Genomic DNA, 23720 nt, shown 5'->3' with positions numbered 1-23720 from the left:
ATTGTTCCTTTCGGTTGTTGTTTTAAGCTAAAGTGGAATATTTCCCTACAGTCCTCAACAAATGTGCACAATTTAGAACTAAATATGCTTTAGACTTATACTCGTGCTGCTGAAGAAATGGGCCTTATGGACCTGTCAAATTATTTTCATGCAATTGTTTCTGCTGCATTATTTTTACTGGCAAATGTACAAGTTGGTAGAAAAGGAAATAATTAGTTACTTTCAATATTGTTGATGCATGGAGCTAAAGCAGGTCAGTCTGTGCATCTTAGAGACTATGCCATTTTAAATTACCTGAATAATACCAGGAACTATCTTTGGATGTAATTAACACCTTGCCTAATTAATGTCAACTCTAGACAGAGTCACACTCTGTTTGTTCTATTTGTGAAATATTATTTATTCAAACTTGCTGTCTCTCTTATTATTATGTTGCAAACTTTACATTTGTGTGCTGTTTTCTTAAATGGAGCAACTTTTTTTTTTTTTTTTTGTCTTTTCCCTTCGAGTAATCAATGCACTGCTGAATGAGTTCATTTTAATGCACTCAATCATGCCTCTAATGTTCGTAGCTTACGGGCGCAAGCATCAGTAATGCAGGAATGTTATATGGCTTTAGTTTGGGCCATTTCATAAAATATTCATGGAATCAAAAATGTGCATCAAAATAGCGGCTGGGAGAATTACATTTATGTTCCTGCTTTTATGGCAGCTTCACATTTAAACCCATTTGTGTTAATATCTAGTCAATCTTCCTACTTTAAAAAAAAAAACTGAAATGGGAGAGATCATATACATTCTCCTTTGCTTAATATTTGTTCTAGACATCTGCTGTGATACTACAAATATCTATAAACTTTCAGAGATGTTGTGTAGAGAAGAGGGGTAAGCAACAATTTGGATAATACCCCAATATATAAGCTCTTATTTTCTCTACATAGTGTTTGCCTTAACATCCTACCAAGCATTTTGCAGTTTACAACATTGTTTGGGTTTTGTTTTTATTTTTAAATAAATGAATGGATTTCTTATCTGTGGAGGCTTGCTGTAAGGTGAAATTCACTTGTAGTAGTTTTATTTTAAGAGTGCACTTTCCTTTAGGCAAAAAACAATAAATACATACCAGCCTCCTTATTGTTTATGTATATGTCATAATTGTTTAAAAAAAAAAAAAAAAGCTGAGGATTAGGCTACTTGTATCCATACCTGAATACTCTTGTGTTGCAGTATTGTTCAAAATATGTCTACTAAAATATGTTTCATGATACTACTTCACATCATTGAGACAAATTGATTACTTTTGGCATTAGTGCAAGATCATCCCAGTCCCTCCAACAAAACATTTTTGCCCTATTTTCTTCTCCAGTTCACATGAAATATTAGTGATCTTTCTGAGTTTTCATTTATCTCCATATCCCAGGCATGTAGTTCAATACTAAGCCTGTATTCCTTATTGCACTTATTTTGTTGTTGTTAGATGCCATGGAGTCCGTATTAATTCACAGCCACACCATGTGACAGAGTAGCACTGCCCCATAGGGTTTGCTTGGCTATAATCTTTACAGGAGCAAATTGCCAGGCCTTTCTCCCATGGAGCTTCTGGGTAGATTCAAACCACCAACCTTTTGATTAGCAGACAAGCATTTAATTATTGTGCCACTGGCACATCTATTGCACTTAGTACCATGATCTTTGTTACTCATAGTGAAGAGGAGGATTTGCTGCTGATTTCTGGTGTAAAATGATTGAACTCATTTCCCCTCAGATCTTGAACATCTATGGCTATTCCTGAGGCATTTTCTTTTTTGTTCTGTTTTCTGTTCACTTTTATTTTTGTGATATCTTGATGTAATCCTTACTCTTCTCTCTGCACCTCTTTCTCAAGGGAAAATAATGTTAACATTTGATGATTCCAGAGAAAGCAAGTTATCTAGACACTTGTTCTGTCATTCTATGAGATTAATTGTGGGACCTGGAAATCTGCCTGTCTCTGATATGTTAAAGTTTATTTGGTAACAAAGGAAGGATTACATATACACACTTCAAGGAAGTTATTAAGGGATGCTGTGAGCCAAATTTGAAAATTTGGTTCATTATGTTCTTTTATGTTCATATTTGGTGTTGTTAGTTGCTGTTGGGTTGATTCCAACTCATAGTAACCCCATGTGTGCAGAATAGAACTAGTCTATAAGGTTTTTAAGGTGCTCTGGTGGCGTAGTGCCTAAGGCATTGCACTGCTAACCAGAAGGCAGGCTGTTCAAATCCACCAGCCACTTCTCAAAAGGAAGATTGCGCAATCTATTTCCATAGCGATACTGCCTAAAAAACCCAAGGAGGGGTCACTATGAGTCAGATCCAACTCGACAGCAGTGAATTTGGTTTGGTTTTTTGGTATAATGTTTTTAATGGTTGTGACCTTTTGGGATCAGATCTCGGGGCCTGTCTTCTGAGGCACCTCTGAATGGGTTCAAACTGCCTTTGGCTTGTAGTCGAGTGCTTAATATTTGTGCCACTCAGGGACTCCATATTCACATTTAGTTTTGTCAAAATGATCACTACATTGATGGCTTTTACAACATTGCTCTCATTTTAAATACAGAATTTAAATTTTCAGGTAAAAACTGTTGGTATGCATTATATCTTATTTAAAAAAAAAAAAGCAACCTCACTGCTGTCAAGTCAGATCCAACTCATAGTGACCCCTTCTTGGGTTTCTGAGGCAGTATCACTATGGAGGTAGATTGCCCAATCTTCCTTCCAAGGAGTGACTGGTGGGTTTGAACCATCAGCCTTCTGGTTAGCAGTCAAATGCCTTAGGCACTGCACTACCAGAGTGCCTATTAAACACCTAGTCTTAATAAATATCAGAGATTTTACTTTTTTTTTTTTTTTTGCTTTATGTTAGAGGATACCACCATCGGCCTGCATAGAGTAACACTGTAAGAGGCTTGGAATCATGTAATTCAAGCATTGTTTTTAATTGGAGAGATTGATGCTCAGAGAATTTAATTTGCTCCACCTAAATTTCCTGACTCTTTGTTCATTGATCTAGAACCTATATGATGGAACGAGCTGTATGGGCTTTAAATGATCTTGGGTTTAAATCCTAAATATCACTTGTTAGCAATTGAGTCACTTAACTTTGTGTTTTATTCTGTTGTACCTAGGGTCACTGTGAGTAGGAACTGACTCCAGGACACCTAACAGCAACCACCTTTGTAGGTCTCAGTTTCTTCATTAGCTAAAAAGTAATAGTCACATCTACTTCACCACTTTGGGGAAAGTTAACTAAGATCATGTATGGGGGAAACACCTCCATATTGTTGGCCTTCAGTAAAGAATAACTCCTTGATCTCTTTTGTTCTTTCTACAAAAGTTTCTTGGACCAAGCTCCTTCCTCCTGCTCCCAGGAGGTTGTTGGTTGTTCTGAGAGTTGAACCTTGGCCAATAATCATGAGCAGAGCAGTACAATGATTCTAGGTCCTAGAGCATTAGGGGGAAAAAAAAATCAACTAACAAGGCCATTTCTCAGTCATACTAAGGCCTTCTGTAATAACCAACCAATGAAACAAATGTCCCCCAAACCACTCTTGCTCCAGTGCTATTTAGGAAACTGCTCCTGGATGCCTACCAGCCACCCAAGACTCCATAACACAGAAGGAAGTCTGCCTTAGATGGAGCAGAAAGACAGTCCCCACCTTTTTCCATTCTTGTCTACCTTCTACCCTCTCTCCATTTCCTCCACTTTCCTTTCTGCCCTCGTTTCCATCAGATCTTGGACACGGGCATTACTTCTCATTTATTATTTATATCATTATTTACATCTCTGGTAGCATAGTGGCTAAGACACTTGCCTGCTCACCAGAAGGCTGGCGGTTCAAACCCACCAGCCACTCCTCGGAAGGAAGGTTGGGCAATCCTACTTCCGTAGTGATACTGCCTCGGAAACCCAAGGAGGGGTCGCTATGAGTCAGGGCTGACTCGACAGCACATAACAACAACAACAACATTTACATCTCATTTATCTATTTACTATTTGCATATTATTAGAATCATAGTTGGATTATCAAGAAGCTTCATCTCCCAATTCTTCTCCTAGAATTCCTAGTGAATCACTTACTTGATGGCAGAAATTGAACCCTCTTTCCAGCTCCTTATTGTGTGTGACCAAGATGCTGTTAGGTACTTCCTACTCTTGTTACAGTCCCCATTTTTCTAGAATTGTCTGGTTACTCACAATTGCCTGTATCACCCTTCTCTATTCACATGGCCAAAGAGAAATATATATCTGTACTTTATGAATAGATGGATATTGGATAAAAAATAAAATAGAACTACTTCCCAGGGTTGCAGATCTATTCTTTACAGGCAGAAATATATTTAACAGAGGAAGCATAGCACACATATATGTCAATGCTCCATTCTAGTTTTAAAAAATGAGGGTCATGGGTATTTGGAGAAAGGGGTTTCTGGAGAGAGGTGGTACAGGAGAGAGATGAAAAGCTATGTCTGCTTTTGTGGGAAGTAGGAAAAAAACCGTCAGTTAAATGTACAGGTAACTAGAGCAGTGAACTTCAACCTTGAGTATATGTATCAAAGTGAAAAAGGATTGAACATACATTTTTAAAATAACTTCTATAATACTTACTGTTATAAAGCAGTATATTTTAAAAATATTTAATACACTTTATTTTTTTAGAGCAGTTTTAGGTTTACAGAAAAATTGTACAGGAAGTTTGGAGAGTTCCCATATATATACTGCCTGCCCCCATACACTGTAATCAAGATCTTGCATTCCTGTGGTACATGTGTCATAATTGATGAACCAGTGTGGATACATTATTATTAACTAAAGTCAGTAACTTACATTAGGGTTCACTCTTTGTATTGTACAGTTCTTTGGTCTTGAGAAATTTTTAATGTCATGTGCCCTCCATTATAATATCATAAAGAATAGTTTCACTGCCCTAAAAATCCCATGTACTCAGTTTTCCATTCCTCTTCCCTCTTCCTGAAACCCTAGCACTGATTATTTTAACTGTCTCTATAGTTTCACCTTTTCCAAAATGTCAGATAATTCGAATATGTAGCTTTTTCAGATTAATTTTTTTCACTTAGCAATATGCATTTAAAGTTCTCCCATGTCTTTTCAATAGCTCATTTTGATGACAGAAAATTTAGAAAATGTCAATAATGAGGGGGAGATAAAAAGAAAAGAAAAACACTAGAAAAAAAGAAGAGACAGAAAAAAACCATCACCCATAATCCTACTTCCCTGAGATAACATTGGTAATATTTTCCAATGTCTTTTGATGTTTTATAATATTTTCATTCACCATGAACACCTGTCCATGAAATTTTCTTCTACAGTATCATATTTAATGGTCTATAGTCTTCTACCAAATTAAAGTTTTATAAGTTCAAAGGCAGTTCTGTAGTACACATTTCCCTTGCTGTTTATTTCTGCCCATGTGCCTGCCTTCTCAATGGTGTGGGACAAGGGCTCACAGAAGTTTTGTACAGATCACTTACTGATTACCCACCTTTGTTGTGTTGTTTTGAAAATAGTATTCTTATTTGTCTGTGCTTTCTTCCCTTAACAACTAATTTTGAGAATAAATTCAGTACAACAAATGAGGGAAAATTATTATATTCAGTAGTCATAACAATGGGTCCAACCTCAAATGTTCAACCAAATCTATTTGAGGAAAAATATGAAACCTAGTGCACTCATCTACTAACCTAATGGTTGGTTAGTGCTTCAAACCTACCCATTGGCTCCATGGGAGAAAGGCCTGATAATCTGCTTCCTTAAAGATTACAGCCAAGAAAACTCTAGGGAACAGTTCTACTCTCTAACATAGGGGGTTGCCATAAATCAGAATCAACTCAATGGCAATGGATTTGAAGTGTCTTTTGGTTTTAATATGACCTTAGGAGTCCCTGAGTGGCACAAATGATTAAGCATTTAGCTGCTATCCAAAAGGGTGACAGGTTGACCCTATCCAGAGATACCTTGGAAGAAAGACATAGCAACCTGCTTCTGAAAGATTACAGTCATTGAAAACCTTATGGTGTATAGTTCTGCTCTTTATCAAATGGGCACCATGAGGCTGAATCTATTCGACAGCAACTGGTTTCATTTTTTGGAGTATGACCTATATATACAAGCTAAATTAGTCAGCCATAAAAAGATTGTCATAAATACTCAACTGATTCTTTTTTTTTTTTTTTTGGAAGAATAGGTTGTACTTAAAGACAATAAATTAGTGACTGTATCAATTGTCCTATTGAATTTAAACAAAACAAAACACTTCTATGCCAACTGATATGACACTCTGGTGGCACAATTGTTAAAGCATTCAGCTCCTAACAAAAAAGTCAGCAGTTCAAACCCACCAGCTGCTCCATGAGAGAAAGATAAGGCAGTCTGCTTCCATAAAGATTTACAGCCTTGGAAACCCTATGGGGCAGTTCTACTCTGTCTTAAAGTGTTGCATGAGTCAGAATTGACTTGATGGCAGTGGGTTTGGTTTTCGGTTTATACCAGCTAATAATGGTAGCTATATTTATTATTTACTCAGTATCAGGTACTGAACGTGTATCAATTCATTTAATTCTCATAGTAACTCATTGAAAAAGTACTGCGGTCATTCTACTATAATCGCATAATCCAGAAGATTAAACTAAGGCACAGAGAGGATAGCATCTAGCCTGAGGCTAAACAGCCAAAAGTGATGGAACTAGGATAGGACTTCAGTTGGTTTGCTCAGAGCCTACACTCTTAAACTATTGCTGTTGGACTGCCTAGATGAGTGGTTTTCCAGTTAATTCCATTAGGGAATTCCAATACAATGAAAGAGTATGTGCAGTACAGGTTATTGTGAGCATTTCTGCAGGGCAATTGACAAGTAAAATACAGTTTGCAGCATGGAGCTGCAGACTACTCTTCCAGAAAATATATTTTTTTTCATATTTTAAGGAATGAAATGGCTTAAGGTTAATTTAGTGTTTTTATTCTGAGGAGACATATTTTGGACTATATTATAGAATATAATCAAGAAAAGCAGTTTAATTACATTCTTAATAATTCAAAACTAAATACTGCAAAATGCTTCCTTGGAAAATTCAATCAAGTTTTGGAAGATAGTCTAAAGATCCATAATATTTGAATTTGAAATTTGATAATATCTTGCCTCAAGATAAAGGAATTCTTAAGAATAAAGAAATTGCTGTCTGTTTGAGAAAGCAGTGCAGGACAGTGGTTGAAAGCATGGACTCTGGAATCCAACAGCCTGGATCAAACCACTTGCCGTCCAATTGCTTCTGACTTGCAGGAACCCCGTGTGTGTCAGAGTAGAACTGTGCTCCGTAGGATTTACAATGGCTGATTTTTAATAAGTAGATTGTTAATGCTCTTTGGTGGCATCGAGTCATTTCTGATTCATAGCGACCCTGTGTACAACATAATGAAATGCTACTCAATCCTGCACAATTCCTACAATTGTTGCTATATTTGCACCCATTTTCAGCCACTGATGGTCTTCCTATTTTTCACTGACCCTCTACTTTACCAACCACAGTGTCCTATCCTTGGGACTAGTCTCTCCTAATAGTATGTCCAAAGTACATAAGATGAGCTCCCACTACTCTCCCTTCTAAAGAGCATTCTGGCTGTACTTATTCCAAGAGAAACTTGTTCATTCTTTTGGCAGTCCATCATATATTCAATATTCTTTGCCAATACCATAATTCAAAGGTATCAATTCTTTTTCAGTCTTCTTTATTCTATGTCCAGCTTTCCCATGCATATGAGGCGATTGAAGATACCACGGCTTGCATCAGGTGCACCTGAGTACTCAGAGTGAAATCTTTGCTTTTTAACACTTTAAAGAGGTCTTTTGCAGCACATTTGCCCAGTGCAGTACATCATTTGATTTCTTGACTGCGGCTTCCTTGGACATTGATTGTGGATCCAAGTAAAATGACACCTTTGACAACTTCAATCTTTTCTTCATTTGTCATGAAGTTGCTTACTGAGCCAATTGTGAGAATCGTTGTTTTCTTTACGTTGAGGTGTAATCTATGCTGGAGACTGTAATCTTTGATCTTCATCAATAGGTACTTCAAGTCTTCTTCTCTATGAGTAAACCCTCGTGTAGGTCCTCAAACAAGTTTGTGATATCTGTTAATCAATCTTCCTCCAATCCAGATGCCATGTTCTTCATATGGTCCTCCTTCTAGGATTATTTGCTAAGCATACAGATTGAATAAGTAACCTGATCTTAAACTATGTAGTATCCCCTTGTTTGTTTGTTTGTTTGTTTCAAAAATAACTGCCTCGTGTTTATGTGCAGATTCCACATGAGAATTAAGTGTTCATTCTTTGCGACATTGCTCATAATTTGCTTGACCTGCATAACTGAATTCTTTACATAGTCAATAAAACCACAGATAAACATCTTTCTGGTATCCTCTGCTTTCAACCAAGATCCATTTGACATAACAATGGTATATCTAATTCCACATCTTCTGAATCTGCCTTGAATTTCTGGCAGTTCTTTATGGATGTACTGCTGTAACCATTTTGAAATTATCTTAAGCACAGTTTTGCTTGTGTATGATATTAATGATATTGTTTAGTAATTTCTACATTCTGTTGGATTACCTTACTTTGGAATGGGCACATATATGATCTCTTCCACTCAGTTGGCCAGGTAACTGTCCTCCAAATTTCTTGGCAAGGATGATTGACACTTCCAGTGTTGCATCTGTTTGTTGAAACATCTCAATTGGTATTGCATCAATTCTGGGAGCCTTTTTTTTTTTTTTTCTTTTCCAATGCCTTCAATGCAGCTTGGATTTCTTTTTTCAATACTATTTATATTTGATTATATTCTACCTCCTGAAATATATGAACATCAACCAGTTCTTTGTGATGCAGTGGACTCTGTGTATCCCTTTCATTTTCTTTTGATGCTTCCTGCATCATTCAATATTGTTTCCAAAGAAACCTTCAGTATTCCAACTTAAGGCTTGGAATTTCTCCTCAGTTCTTTCAGCTTGAAAAATGCTGAGCATGTTCTTCCCTTTTGGCTTTCTAATTCCAGGTCTTTGCACATTTTATTATACTACTTTGTTTTGCCGTCTTGATTCACCCTTTAAAATCTTCTGTTAAGCTCTTTTATCTCATAATTTTCCCATTTGATTTAGCTACTCTATGTTCAAGAGCAAGTTTCAGAGTCTCTTCTGACATCCATTTTGGTCTTTTCTCTCTTCCTAATCTTTTCAGTGACTTTTTGCTTTCTTCATGTGTGATGTCCTTGATATCATCCCAGAACTTGCCTGGTCTTTTGGTCATTAGTGTTCAGTACGTCTAATCTGTTATTGAGGTGGTCTCTAAAATCATAAGTAGATATAATCAAGGTTGTATTTGGGTCTCGTGGACATGTTTTAATTTTCTTCTGCTTCAACTTTAACTGGTGTATGAACAGTTTGTGATCTGTTCTGCAGGTGGCTCCTGGCCTTGTTCTGACTGATGATATTTGGGTTCTCCATCTTCTCTTTCCACAGATGTGGTAAATTTGATCACCACATATTCCCTATTGTGAGGTCTACATGTAAAGTCATAGTTTATATTGTTGGGAAAAAAGATATTTCCAATGAATAAACTACTGGTCTTGCAAAGCTCTATTATGTGATTTCCATTGTCACTTCTATCACTAAGGTCATATTTCCAACTAATAGATCTTCCTTGTTTCCAACTTTTTCATTCCATGTTTGATCAATCAGACTATAGAAGTTGGTAAAATTCTTCAGTTTCTTCATCTTTCATCCTAGTGGTTGCTACATAAATCTGAATAATAATCATATTAACTGGCCTTCCTTTTAGGCAAAAAAAAAAAATTTTTTTATACCAGCTAATAATGGTAGCTGTATTTATTATTTACTCAGTATCAGGTACTGAACGTGTTGTTGCAGAGTCAAATCCGACTCATAGTGACCCCTCCATGGGTTTCCAAGGCAGTATCACTACAGAAGTAGATTGCCCACGTCATTATGTTCGACTCTACTTTGAGGAGACAGCTCTTTTGTAGATGCATTTTGAGTGCCAGCCAAACTTAAGCTTCCTCTTCCAGCATCATATCATTCAGTGTTCCACTACTGTTCATAAGGTTTTCACTGGCCAGTTTTTTTCAGAAATGTATTGGCAGGTCCTTCTTCTTACTCTGTCTTAGTCTGGAAGCTCTTCTGAAACCTGTCCACCATGAGTGATACTACTGATATTTGAAATTCCAGTGGCATAACTTCCAGCATCACAACACACAGGCTACTAGAGTATGACAGACTGACAGATGAGGGGTAGAGAATTAGATTGTCAGGTCTTTATTAAAAGACAGTATAAAAATAGATTGCCAAGTTTTTATTTGAATTGCCTCTGAGGAGACTCTAACTGCCAGTCTTTTGATTAGCAGCCCAGCATTTTAACCTTTTGCACCACACAGCAAACATGCAATCCTGGTAATATTGTCAAACTAAACCTGAATTTTCTCTTCTATAAAATAGAATTATAAAATTCCCTACTTAATAAGATTGTTTTGAAGATTAAATAAGAAATACATGTAAGCATGTAGCACAGTGCCTGCCATGTGTAATGCTAAATAAACATTGTTGTTGTTGTTGTTAGGGGCCATCGAGTTGGCTCTGACCCATAGTGACCCTAGTACAACCAAATAAAATACTGTCAAGTCCTGTGTGAGCCTCACAATCCTTGCTATACTGAGCCCATTGGTGCAGCCACTGTGTCAATCCATCTCGTTGAGGGCCTTGACCTTTTTCACTGATCCTCCACTTTACCAAGCATGATATCCTTCTCCATGGAATGGTCCCCTCTGACCATATGCCCAAAGTAGGTGAGACGAAGCCTGGCCATTCTCACTTCCAAGGAGCATTCCAGCTGCATTTCTACCAGGATAGCTTTGTTCATTCTTCTGGCAGTCCATGGTATTTTCAGTATTGTTCAACAACACCACAATCCAAAAGCGTCAACTCTTCTTCATCTTCCTTATTCATTGTCCAGCTTTCACATGCATATGAGGTAATTGAAAACACCATGTTTTCTTGGGTTAGGCACATCTTAGCCTTCAAAGTGACATCTTTGCTCTTCAGCACTTTAAAGAGATCATTTGCAGCAGGTTTGCCCAGTGCAATACATCATCTCATTTCTTCACTGCTACTTCCATAGGTGTTGATTGTGGAACCAAGCAATATGAAATATTTGACAGCTTCAATCTTTTTTTCCATATTTCATGATGCTGCTTATTATTCCAATTGTGAGGAGTTTTGTTTTCTTTTTGTTGAGGTGTAATCCATACTGCAAACTGTAGTCTTTGATCTTCATCAGTAAGTGCTTCAAGTCATCTTTATTTTCAGTAAGCAAGGTTTTGTCATCTGTATATCTCAGGTTGTTAATGAGTCTTCCTCCAATCCTGATACCACATTTCTCTTTATATAATCCAGTTTCTTGGATTATTTGCTCAGCATACAGATTGAATAGGCATGTGAGAGGATACATCCCTGATGCACTCCCTTCCTGATTTTAAACTATGCAATATCCCCTTGTTCTGTTCAGATGGACAGCCTCTTGCTCTGTGTATAGGTTCCTCATGAGCACAATTGAGTGTTCTAGAATTCCCATTCTTCTCAATGTTACCCATTATTTGTTATGGTCAACACAGTCAAATGCATTTGCATAGACAATAAAAAGAAGTAAACTTCATTCTGGCATTCTTTGCTTTCAGCCAAGATCCATCTGACATCAACAATAATATCCCTTGTTTCACATTCTCTTCTGAATGCAGCTTGCATTTCTGGAAGTTCTCTGTCAATATACTGCTGCAACCAGTTATGAATTATCTTCAACAAGATTTTACTTGCATGTGATATTAATGATATGGTTCAATAATTTCCACAGACTGTTGGATCACCTTTCTTTGGAATGGGCACGAATATGGATCTCTTCCAGTCAGTTGGCCAGGTAGCTGTCATCCAGATTTCTTGGCAAAGACGAGTAAGTGCCCCCAGTGCAGCACTCATTTGTTTAAACATCTCAACGTCAACTCCTGGAGCCTTGTTTTTTGCCAGTTCCTTCAGTGAAGCTCTGACTTTCTCCTTCAGTACCATTGGTTCTTGGTCATATACCACCTCCTGAAATAGATGAACATCGACCAATTCTTTTTGGTACAGTTACTCTGTATATTCCTTTCATCTTCTTTTGATGCTTCCTGCGTCAGTCAATCTTTTGCCCATAGAATCCTTCGATATTGCAACTCAAGACTTGAATTTTTTCTTCATTTCTTTCAGCTTGAGAAATGCCAAGCATGGTTTACTTTTGGTTTACTAACTCCAGGTTTTTGCACATTTCTTTATAATAACTGACTCTGTCTTCTCTAGCTGCTCTTTGAAATCTTCTGTTCAGCTCTTTTATCTTGTCATAGCTTCCATTTGCTTTAGCAGTTGATGGTCTGTTCCTCAGTCAGCTCCTGGCCTTGTTTTGGCTGAAGATGTTGAGCTTCTCCTTTGCCTCTTCCCACAGGTGTTGTCAATCTGATTCCTGTATATTCCATCTGGTGAAGTGCACATGTATAGCTGCCATTTATGTTGTTGAAAAATGGTATTTGCATTGAAAAAGTGTTGATCTTGCAAAATTCTGTTTTGTGATCTCCAACATCATTTCTATCACCAAGGCCATATTTTCCAACTACTGGTTATTCTTCTTTGTTTCCAACTTTTACATTCCAATCACCAGTAATAATTACCACAGCTTGATTGCATGTTTGGTCCATTTCAGAATGCAGAAGTTGGTAAAAATCTTCGATTTCCTTTTCTTTGGCTTTGGTGGTTGGTAAGTAATTTTGAAATAATAATAGTATTAACTGGTTTTCCCTATTGGCATATGGATATTATCCTATAACTGACAGCATTGTACTGCAGGATAGATCTTGAGACTTTTTTTGTGGTGATGAATACCATGTCTTTCTTCTTCAATTTGTCATTACTGGCATAGTAGATCATATGGTTGTCCAATTCATAATGTCCAAAAACAGTCCATTTCGGCTCACTAATGCCTAGAATATTGATTTTTGTGTTCTATTTCAGTTTTGACAACTTTAGATTTCCTGCATTCATGCTTCATACATTCCATGTTCTGATTATTAATGTATGTTTGCAGCTGTTTCTTCCCATTTTGAGTCATGCTTCATCAGCAAATAGAGGTCCCAAAGTAAACATTAGTTAATATGATTGTTATTAATAATTATTAGTCTTTTATACTGTCTGAAAGCATGTATTTGTTGTTGTTAGTTGCAGCTGAGTTGATTCTGACTCATGGCAACTCCATGTGTGCAGACTAGAACTGTTCCATAGGGTTTTCTAGGCTGTTACCTTTCAGATGCAGATTGCCAGGCTTATTTTCCAAGGCACCTGTCAGTGGATTTGAACCACCGACCTTTTGACTAGTAGTCAAGCACTTAACCATTTGTGTTACCCAGGGACTAAACATGTATCATCCTTGTCAATCCCTCTCTCTAGCAAATGACCATCTAAAATTAATGCTGAATCTGAGATCACTTAGAGATTGCTTCATTCCTAGTGTAAGTCCTCTCCAGCACATATTGGCCATATTCGACATCATTGGCCATATTCCATGGTTTCTCCCCCTTTAATAGTAAAGCATAAGATGTACATAAAATTTTTGAAAATGTGTTATGGTTTGTGCTCTGTATTTATGAATGGCTTTTATTCTTCAGGTCAGCTTCTTGAAGCTGCCGAGCATTATGAAGCATTCCATCAACTGACGCAAGGGCGGATATGGAAGGATGAGACAGGCCGTTTTCTCAACTTGTTGGCCTGTGAGAGTCTCCTGAGGACTTACAGATTACTCTCAGACAAAATGCTCAAAAATAAAAAGTACAAAAAGGCCATCAAAATTCTAATAAAAGCTTCTGAAATAGCCAGAGAAGGTAGGTGGAAAAGAAAATTCACATTGTTTTCTTTAATACGCAGACACTGGTTCTCCCTGGAGTAAAGTAAAGATCATCAAGTGTTTGGGTGATTATTTGCTATGAAATGCAAAAATAAATGCCATCAATATACTTCCAAATTTCATGTAAAACAGAGGTGCCTGAGTGCTGATAACAGGATATCTATTAGATTCTTGAAAGCTTTATCTCCAAATTGCAGTCCTCTAGGAGTTGTGTTATAAAACAACAAACCCATAATGAGAAGTTTAAGGTCATGTTTGAAAGTTAAGGGAGGGGGGTTGGAAGTACTTTTTTTGTTTTTTTTAGGTTATTTCTGTCTTAGAGTCTGAGAGACCATCCAGTGTTTGTAAATTCATTATTTTGAGGTTAATAGAGAAATCATGATAAATATTTAGTTAGGAGTAATAGGAAAATAACAATCAAAACCTATTGCCCTTGAGTTGATTTAGAATCATAGCGACTCTATAAGACAGAGCAGAAACTTCCCCGTAGTATTTGTAAAGTATTATAACTCTACAGAGGCAGACTACTATATCTTTTTCCCATGGAGCAGCTGATGGGTTTGAGCTACCAACCTTGCAGTTAGCACCCTAGCACTTCACCAGTATGCCACCAGAGCTCCTTTGCAGGAAAATAAAACTCACTGCATCTCATAGCAAGTTCCATTGGGTTTCCAAGGTGGTAAATCTTTACAGAAGTAGATTGTCCCATCTTCCCTCTATGGAGCAGCTGGTGGGCTTGAACCCACAACTTTCTGGCTAGCAGTCCAGTGCCTTAGGCATTGTGCTACCAGGGCTTCTTTTTAACAGGAAAATAAGACTTTAATATATTTTAGAACCTCGTCTCTTAAAGGAGCTCTGTGGACTTGTTTTTTCATTTATCTGCTGATGTACATTTTAGTTGTTTCTACATTTTGGCTATTATAAATAATGCTACTATAAACAATTTGTGTACAAATTTTTGGGTGCACATATGCTTTCATTCTTTGGGGTGTACATATAGAAGTGGAATTTCTGAATGTATGTTAACTCTATGTAAACTCATTGAGGAACTGCTAAACAGTTTTTCAAAAGTGGTGGGCCCATTTTATTACTCCACCAGCAATGTGTAAGGAGTTTTGGTGGTGCAGTGCTTAAGGCAATTTGACTGCTAACCAGAACATTAACCAGCCACTCTGAAGAAGGAAGATGAGGCAATCTACTTCTGTAAAGATTTACTGCCTGGAAACCCAAGAGTGTTGCTGTGAGTTGAAATCAACTCAATGGCAGTAGGTCTTACCAGCAATGTATAAGGGCTTCCATTTAGCTACTTCCTTGTTGACACTTGTTATTGTCTGTCATTTTCATTATAGCCATCATGTTATTGTTGTTATTGGGTGCCATCAAGTCAATTTTGACTCATAGTAAACCCAAAATCCTTCTACCTTAATATCTTTCTTCCTACCAGGAATAGTTGATTTTCCTTTCTCTCTTCTTCTTTTCTGAGCTGAGAGTACTGTTATGAGGCCAAACATTTGGCCAGTTGCCCTCCTCAAACTAAGGGGCTTTACACTATTTAACTCAGCAAGCACAAACTACATGTAATCAACTTTTAATTATCTAAGAGACCACTTCCCTTCAAAACACCTTTCTTCTACCCCATCTTTGCTTCCCCTAGTCGCACCCCTATCCCCAGCACACATAAACCTGTATCAGAGAAAAAATTAGGACTCAGTTGAACTATAAAAGTTAAAATTCCCCAGACTGAATCATTGTTACCATCAACTCTGCTGAACTAAGACCTTCAGGGTATAATTCTCTACAACTGGTAAAATAGCTAGAAGAGGAAAAAAAAAAAAAATGCTGTCACTGGCATTTGCCATTGTTTTCTTGCTGTCTTCCAATTGAGCCAGATGTCACAAGGGGTAATTCAGTAAGTGGTGAGAGTGAGTGCAGCAGGGAGAATTGTTAGCTCCTGCTGAAATCCATCACTGTTGGAAGGCAGGGTTCAGAAATCTAAGGATACTTACTTTCCAAAGACCAAAAACAACAGTGGATCTGTCATCACATGCTTTACCAGGAGTTAGGTGATATTGGAAGTCAATAGTATTTTTTTTTTTTTAAGTGAGAACTTTTCATGGCTCTTGTAAATAAATCATATATTTTTAAAATGGCGTGATATATATCTTGTTCACCTGCACGTTGCACCTTTACATGTTTTTCTTTTGGAAAAGGGAATTGGATAATTCCTAGAATAAAATACATTTCATAAGAATTAGAAAGATTCAAAGTGTATTTGTATGTGAACTGCTATATGGAAACTGAATTTGCTCTGTAAACTTTCACCCAAATCACTAAAAAAAAAAAAAAAAAAAGTATTAGAAAGACTGAATTCTATGCAAAAAAAAAAATGATGTGAAACATTACTAGTCATTAACAAAGAAAAGCTTATTTGGAGTTCAAAACATGCATGGAATTTCATCACAAGCAGCAAAATTCTGTCAGTTATCCTCAACTAAACTTAAACCAATAGTTTTTAAATTGAATGTAATCAAAACAGTAATTCCTTCATTTACCCCATCGTAGATTTAGCTGAATTTCAGTCCATGCATATGTGTGTATGTGTATTTGTATGTGTTCCCTTATAGGGTTGATATCCTTTACCTAGTGTTCCATATATGTAGTAGCAGCCATGCTGAATCATTGTATGTCTTTCCACGGTGGAAAAGTATAGAAATTATATATGATTGCCAATAATGGCAATACTGGGCTGTGTATGTTGAGATTAACCTCTTAGTCTAGCATCTCTGATCCAGGTAAATGTTCTTTTCATCCATCTTTTTTTCAGTACAGTTAAATTTCAGCAATTGTTGCTGTATTTGTATATGTGTCATAATAAAGTTCTACTTATCTGAAAAAGCTCAGATTCCATGTGTTGGACTAAACCAATTTCTTCAATGCATAGTAATTTCTTTATATATTCTCTTTAGGAAATGACAAAAAGATGGAAGGAGAAGCTTCTTATTACTTGGGCTTAGCATACTTGGCTGCTGGAGAGCATAAAACAGCATTACAAGTAAGTCAATGATTAATGTAAACTTTTAATCATTGCCATTTTTATTTTATTATTTTATTGCAACCAACATAAATGGGGTGGATCTCATGTCAGTGTGAATACTAACAGAGATGAAAGAAAAATAGCGATGTGCTAGAGGCATTTTAAAGGGGTTTTATTGTTTATAGTCAATTATCATGAAGTGCTTTAAGATATAAGAAAATTAAATATATGGAGTAATGTGACCCTTTACCCTCTTATATCATCAAGGAAAAGAAGAAATATGTTTAAATCATAGTGTTTTGGTTACCTGGTGCCACTCTGACAGGAATATATACCACAAATGGGATGGCCTTAACAGTTTATTCTCTTACAGTTTGGAGGCTTTAAGTCCAAGTTCAAAGTGCCAGACTCTAGGGGTTCAAAGTGCCAGCCCCTCAACCTTGGGGTCTAGCTCTGCCTCCTGCTCCTGGCCCACTGGAGCTAGAGGCATTTCTTCACTCAGACAGCTGCTGGCTGCTGAGGCTGACAAACCCAAAGTTAACAAGTAAAAAGGCACAGACCCAATGTTACCAAAACATATGGCAGGCCATTAATTTAAGTCCATTGTAAGTCCCAAGGTTAGCAGAGCATGGCAGGCTGCTGAACAATGACGTGGCTACATGCGGGGTCCAAGTGTGCCATAGGCTAGAGACCATTCCTCAAGGCTTCTGCTTATATACAGGAAGCAGACCACATTCCCTAAGGCAGCTACTCAGCTGCTCACAGTAGATTCCACCATGGAGTTATTACCAGTCTCACCATGGGAAATACTACATCCAGCTACCCAGCCACTCAACCAGGCCCAGCCAAGTTGACACACAACTGAACTACCACACATAGCAAAAAGTAAATAGTGTAAAAAGATTATAGTAACTTCAGAATGCGACTTAGGAAAATTTGTTAAGAAAATTAACATTTCCCCACACCCCTAAGGACTTACAGATTACTCTCAGACAAAATGCTCGAAAATAAAATGTGGTTATTAAACATCAGTGTGCTACATTGATGTAGAGCTGTGGTGGTATATGAAGGACAGCAGGCATGGGGGGAGTTGATTGTGCCAATATGAAAATTATCCTGCTTCGTGATCACACCAGTATCTGTCTATTTTGTGACCAGGGTTTGTTTGTTTGGCTAAAACACAAATAGGGTCAATGGGGAGGGGGCTGTCAAGATCTATCCTTTTTGTATTATAACATCATTTTATAATATTATAATATGTATAATTTTTCTTTTACAATATAGTGAAAAATGTGTCTTCTTATACACCAGTGTTCATTGAAGCACTATTCACAATAGCCAAAAGATGGATGAATAAGCAAAATGTGCTATATACATACATGGAGTATTACACAGCCATAAAGAGAAATGAACTCCTGATGCAGGCTAGGCTCTGGATGAACCTGGAAAACATTATGCTGGGTGAAATAAGTTAGTCACAAAAAAAAAAAAAAATATTGTATGAGACTACTTATATGAAATATCTAGAATAGGCAAGCATATAGAGACCAAAATATATTAGTGGTTAGAAGATGCATACAGAGAGGAAAAGAGACAGTCTCATTGCTTATGGAACATTTCTGTTAAGGGTGAGTGAAAATTTTTGTAATAACTACACAACTTGATGAAAGTAATTAATGTCACTGAATTAAGCATGCAAAAAATTTGAAGATTGAAAATATTTCGTTACATGTGTATTTACCACAATTTAAAAAAGAAAGGTTAGGGAGAAACAATTTGAGCTTCAGATGCTAGTGGTTCGAACCCACTCAGCAGTACCATGGAAGAAAGGCCTGGCAATTTGCTGTAGCAAAGATTACAGCCAAGAAAACCCTTTGGATCAATGCTACTCTAGAACACATGGGGTCATCATGAATCACACTTAACCTAATGACAATGAGTTAAAAAAACAGTCTTTCTATTTCATTTCACATACGTCTCTTACAATCATCCTACTTAATAGGCAATATTGGCTTAATTTTTAGCTTTGAGAATTTCTTATTTGATTTTTTAATAATCATGATAAATAGGATTCCTGTATTTGGGCTAGATATTTTTCTCATGCACAGTTAAAATTGGCCATCCTAGGAAGTTTAGGATTTCCTGGATGATTCTGTGCTTTATATATTTTAGTGAATTATGTTCATTCAGAAAAGTTCCGTTTCAGATGCTTTGGGAAACAGAGCCCTTTCATCAAGGAGCTAACTAAGGAGGGCACCCAGCTTGTCAACAGTTAACTGTAATTCAGAGCAAGATGAACTAGAGGTTCCATGAGTGCAGAGGTAAGAGTACTTAATTCCAACACTAATATTCAAGGGTGTTGCACGGAAAAGATTTTGAGCGGAGCTTTGAAGAAAGGAGTAGGAGTTCTACAAGCAGAAAACAAGAGTCCAGGATGATGCAACACATAATCCCATCAAAACACACATGCATAGTGCAGTGTAGTAAATGACATGGTATGGTTTTTCTAGACATACTTTTTGTAATTCCCACCAGATTACTGGGTGGGACCATACAGTTTAAACACCTGATTTTTAAAGTCTAGGGTATTTCTGTTGGAGCAGCACAAAGTAATCTTCTGGGAAAGTTTGCTCTCTCTCTCAGGTGTGTAGAATTCTGATGTTGGGTTTGGTTGGTTTTCTACTCTACCAGGCTCAAAATGAACTCTCTTAGAGGCAGGGGGAGTCTGACTGTCAACTGAGAAACTTACTGCAGAGAAAAAGACGCACTGCTGAGAAAAACTCCCTCCTGAGAGATGGCGGCAGTGGAATCAAGAGACATGAGACAGAGTGGCATGCTTTCCTGGTCCACAGGGGCAGAGGCCAGGCCCAGAAGCCAAAGGCCAAAGAGTCATGTGTAAGGACACAGCAGAGGAGAGACTGTCCTGATCGAAGAACTGTACCCTGTGTGCATTCCTAAACTTGAATTGTAGCCTGTTGCTTCCCTAATAAACCCCATAATCTGTGAGTTCTGTATGGCCACTGCAGCAAATTATCAAACCCAGCAGAGAGGTGGTGGGTGCCACAGGAGGGACTGTTGGTATCAAGGTTGGTAAGAGGGCTGGAGGGTGATGGCAGGTCTGGCCTCATAGGAACAGGCTTTGGGTTGCTAATGGTGATTTTGTCTTCCTCTTGCAGAGTTAGAGGAGGTCAGAAGATGCTGCCTCCATGCTCTTTAGCAGTTGGTATCAGGAGCGGGATTCACTGGAGTGCCCCAGACTCATAGAAGCATAGGATTTTGTAAAAGAAAGAAGGAAGGGGTCTGGGAAGTAAAACTTTGAATTCTTAGATGGTTACTTTGGTTGGTGTTACCTGTAATGGTGGAATAGTGCCTAAGGCACTTGGCTGCTAACCAGAAGGCTGGTGGTTCAAACCCACTAGCCACTCCTCAGAAGGAAGATTGAGCAATCTACTTCTGTAGTGATACTGCCTTGGAAACCCAAGGAGGGGTTGCTATGAGTCGGGTCTGACTCGATGGCAAACAACAACAACAACATGCTGCAGCTGAGGGGAGAAAGCCTGAGGCAAAAGCCAGGCCAATTAAAGGAGATAATTGATTGGCAAAGAATACTGAAAGTACCATGGACTGCCAGAACTATCAGATCTGTCCTGGAAGAAGTGCAGCCGAAATGCTCTTTGGAATAGAGAATGACCAGACTTCATCTCACCTGTTTTGGTCATGTTTTCAGAAGGGACCATGATGTCCTTCACCAACACCACAACTCAAAAGCATCAACTCTTCTTCCGTCTTCCCTACTCATTGTACAGCTTTCACATGCATATGAGGCAAATGAAAATACCATGACTTGCATTAGGCACACCTTAGTTTTCAAATAGACATCTTTGCTCTTCACCACTTTAAAGAGGTCTTTTGCAGCAAATTTGCCCAGTACAAAACATTGTCTGATTTCTTGACTACTGCTTGCTTCCATTGGTGTTGATTTTGCAAACAAGCAATATGAAATCTTTGACAACTTCAGTCTTTTCTCCATTTATCATGATGCTGCTTATTGGTCCAGTTCTAGTGTCTCTGTTTTCTTTATGTTGAGATATAATCCATACTGCAGACTGTAGTTTTTAATCTTCATCAGTAATGCTTCAAGTCATCTTCACATTCAGCAAGCAAGGTCATGTCATCTGCATATCCCAGGTTGTTAATGAGTCTTCTTCATTCCTGATGCCATGCTCTTCCTCATATAGTCCTGCTTCTTGGATTATTTGCTCAGCATACACATTGAATAAATATGGTGAAAGGATACAACTCTGACACACTCTGCTCCTGATTTTAAACCACGCAATATCCCCTTGTTCTGTGCCAGTGACAGTGTCCTGGTCTTTGCACAGGTTCCTTGTGAGTACAATTAAGTGTTCTTGAATTCCATTCTTCTCAATATTGTCCATAATTTGTTATGATCTATACAATCTAATACTTTTGCATAGTCAATAACTGGAGACACTCATTCATCTATGCCAAGAAACCTGGAAGACAGCTACCTAGCAAACTGAAGAGATCCATAATTGTACCCATTCTGAAGAAAAGTGATCCCTTTCACCAACGGTGATCCCTTTTCCAATTTCTGGTATTCTTTGTTTTCAGCCAAGATCCATCTGACATCAGCAATGATAACCCTCGTTTCTTGTCCTCTTCTGAATCCAGTTTGCATTTCTGGCAATTCCCTGTGAATAAACTACTACAACTACTTTTGAATTATCTTCAGCAAAATTTCACTTGCATGTGATATTAATGATAAAACCAAAAAACCAAACTCACTACCGTCAAGTCGGACCTGACTCATTGCGACCCCTCCTTGGGTTTCTGAGGCAGTATCACTATGAAAGTAGATCGCCTAATATTCCTTCCAAGGAGTGCTGGTGGGTTTGAACTGCCAGCTTCTGGTTAGCAGTCAGATGCCTTAGGCACTATGCCACCAGAGCTTCTGATATTAATGATATTCTTCGATAATTTCCAAATTCTGTGGGATGACCTTTCTTTGGAATGGGTACAAATACGGATCTCTTCTAGTCAGTTGGCTAGGTAGCTGTCTTCCAGATTTCTTGGCATAGACAAATGAGTGCCTCCAGTACAGCATCCGTTTGTTGAAACATCTCGGTGGGTATGCCATCAATTCCTGGAACCTTGTTTTCACCAATTCCTTCAGTGCAGCTTCAACTTCTTCCTTCAGTACCATCAGTTCTTGATCATATGCCCCCTCCTGAAGTGGATGAACATCAACCAATTCCTTTTGGTACAGTGACTCTGTGTATTCCTTCCATCTTCTTTTGATGTTTCCTGAATCGTTCAGTATTGTGTCCATAGACCTTTCAATATTGCAACTCAAGGCTTGAATTTTTTCTTCAGTTCTTTCAGCTTGAGAAATGCCAAGCATTTGGCTTTGGTGGTTGGTGGGTAAATTTCTCTTTTGATTTTCTAACCCCAGGTTTTTGCACATTTTATTATAATAATTGACTTTGACTTCTCAAGCTGCTCTTCGAAATCTTCTGTTCATCTCTTTCATCTTGTCTTTTCTTCCATTTGCTTTAGTTACTCTCCTTTCAACAGCAAGTGTCAAAGTTTCTTCTGACGTCCATTTTGGTTTTTTCTTCCCTTCTTGCCTTTTTAATGACCTTTTGCTTTCTCAATGGATGATATTCTTGTGTCATCCCACAATTCCTCTGGTTTTTGGTCATTTGTGTTCAGTGTATCAAGTATATTCTTTAGATCATCTCTAAGTTCAGGAGGGATGTAATCAAGATCATATTTTGGCTCTTGTGGATTTGTTTTAATTGGCTTCCGCTTCAGCTTGAAATTGCATATGAGCAGTTGATGGTCTATTCCATAGTCAGCTCCTGGACTTGTTTTGACTGATGATATTGAGCGCCTCCATCATCTTTTTCCACAGATATAGTTAGTCGGATTCCTGTGTACTCCATCTGGCAAAGTCCATTTGTATAAAGCCTATTATGTTGTTCAAAAATGGTATTGGGAATGAATAAGTCATTGTTGTTTGTTGTTAAGTGCCATCGAGTCATTTCTGACTCATAGTGACCCCATGCACAGCAGAACAAAACACTGCCCGATCCCATGCCAGCTCCATGATCCCTGCTATACTTGAGCCCATCATCACAGCCATCATGTCAATCCATCTCATTGAAGACCTCCCCCTCTTTTGTTGACCCTCCACCCTACCAAGCATGCCATCCTTCTCCAGGGAATGGTCCCTTCTGACAACATGACCAAAATAGGTGAGACAAAGTCTGGCCATTCTCACTTGCAAAGAGCATTTCAGGTGCACTTCCTCCAGGACAGATCTGTTAGTTCTTTTAGCAGTCCATGGTACTTTCAGCAGTCTTTGCCAGCACCACAACTCAAAAGCATCAACTCTTCTTCGGTCTTCCTTATTCATTGTCCAGCTCTCACATGCATACAAGGTGATTGGAAATATCTGGCTTGTGTCAGGTGCACCTTAGTCCTCAAGGAGACATCCTTGTTCCCCAGCACTTGAAACAGTTCCTTCGCAGTTGACCTTCCCAGTGCTACACATCATCTAATGTCCTGACTGCTGCTTCCGTTGGCATCGATTGTAGAACCAAGCAATGTGAATTC

The 23720-nt window shown here is 38.0% G+C and overlaps 1 protein-coding gene across 1 annotated transcript in view; it reads left to right on the top strand.

Moving 5' to 3' along the window:
• TTC29 (tetratricopeptide repeat domain 29) overlaps positions 1-23720 on the top strand; it is a 230970-nt gene that overhangs the window by 113177 nt on the left and 94073 nt on the right. Inside the window, exons 5-6 of the mRNA XM_007944121.1 lie at positions 13809-14021; positions 17011-17096. Coding sequence (XP_007942312.1) covers positions 13809-14021; positions 17011-17096 — 299 coding nt within the window. The remainder of the gene's footprint in view (positions 1-13808; positions 14022-17010; positions 17097-23720) is intronic.

This window comes from Orycteropus afer, unplaced genomic scaffold, assembly GCF_000298275.1.
Source record: "Orycteropus afer afer isolate SDZICR_OR568_19922 unplaced genomic scaffold, OryAfe1.0 scaffold00120, whole genome shotgun sequence".
Classification (NCBI taxonomy): Eukaryota; Metazoa; Chordata; class Mammalia; order Tubulidentata; family Orycteropodidae; genus Orycteropus; species Orycteropus afer.
The sequence above is the reverse complement of the archived record's forward strand: the minus strand, read 5'-3'. Positions and strand labels throughout refer to the sequence as shown.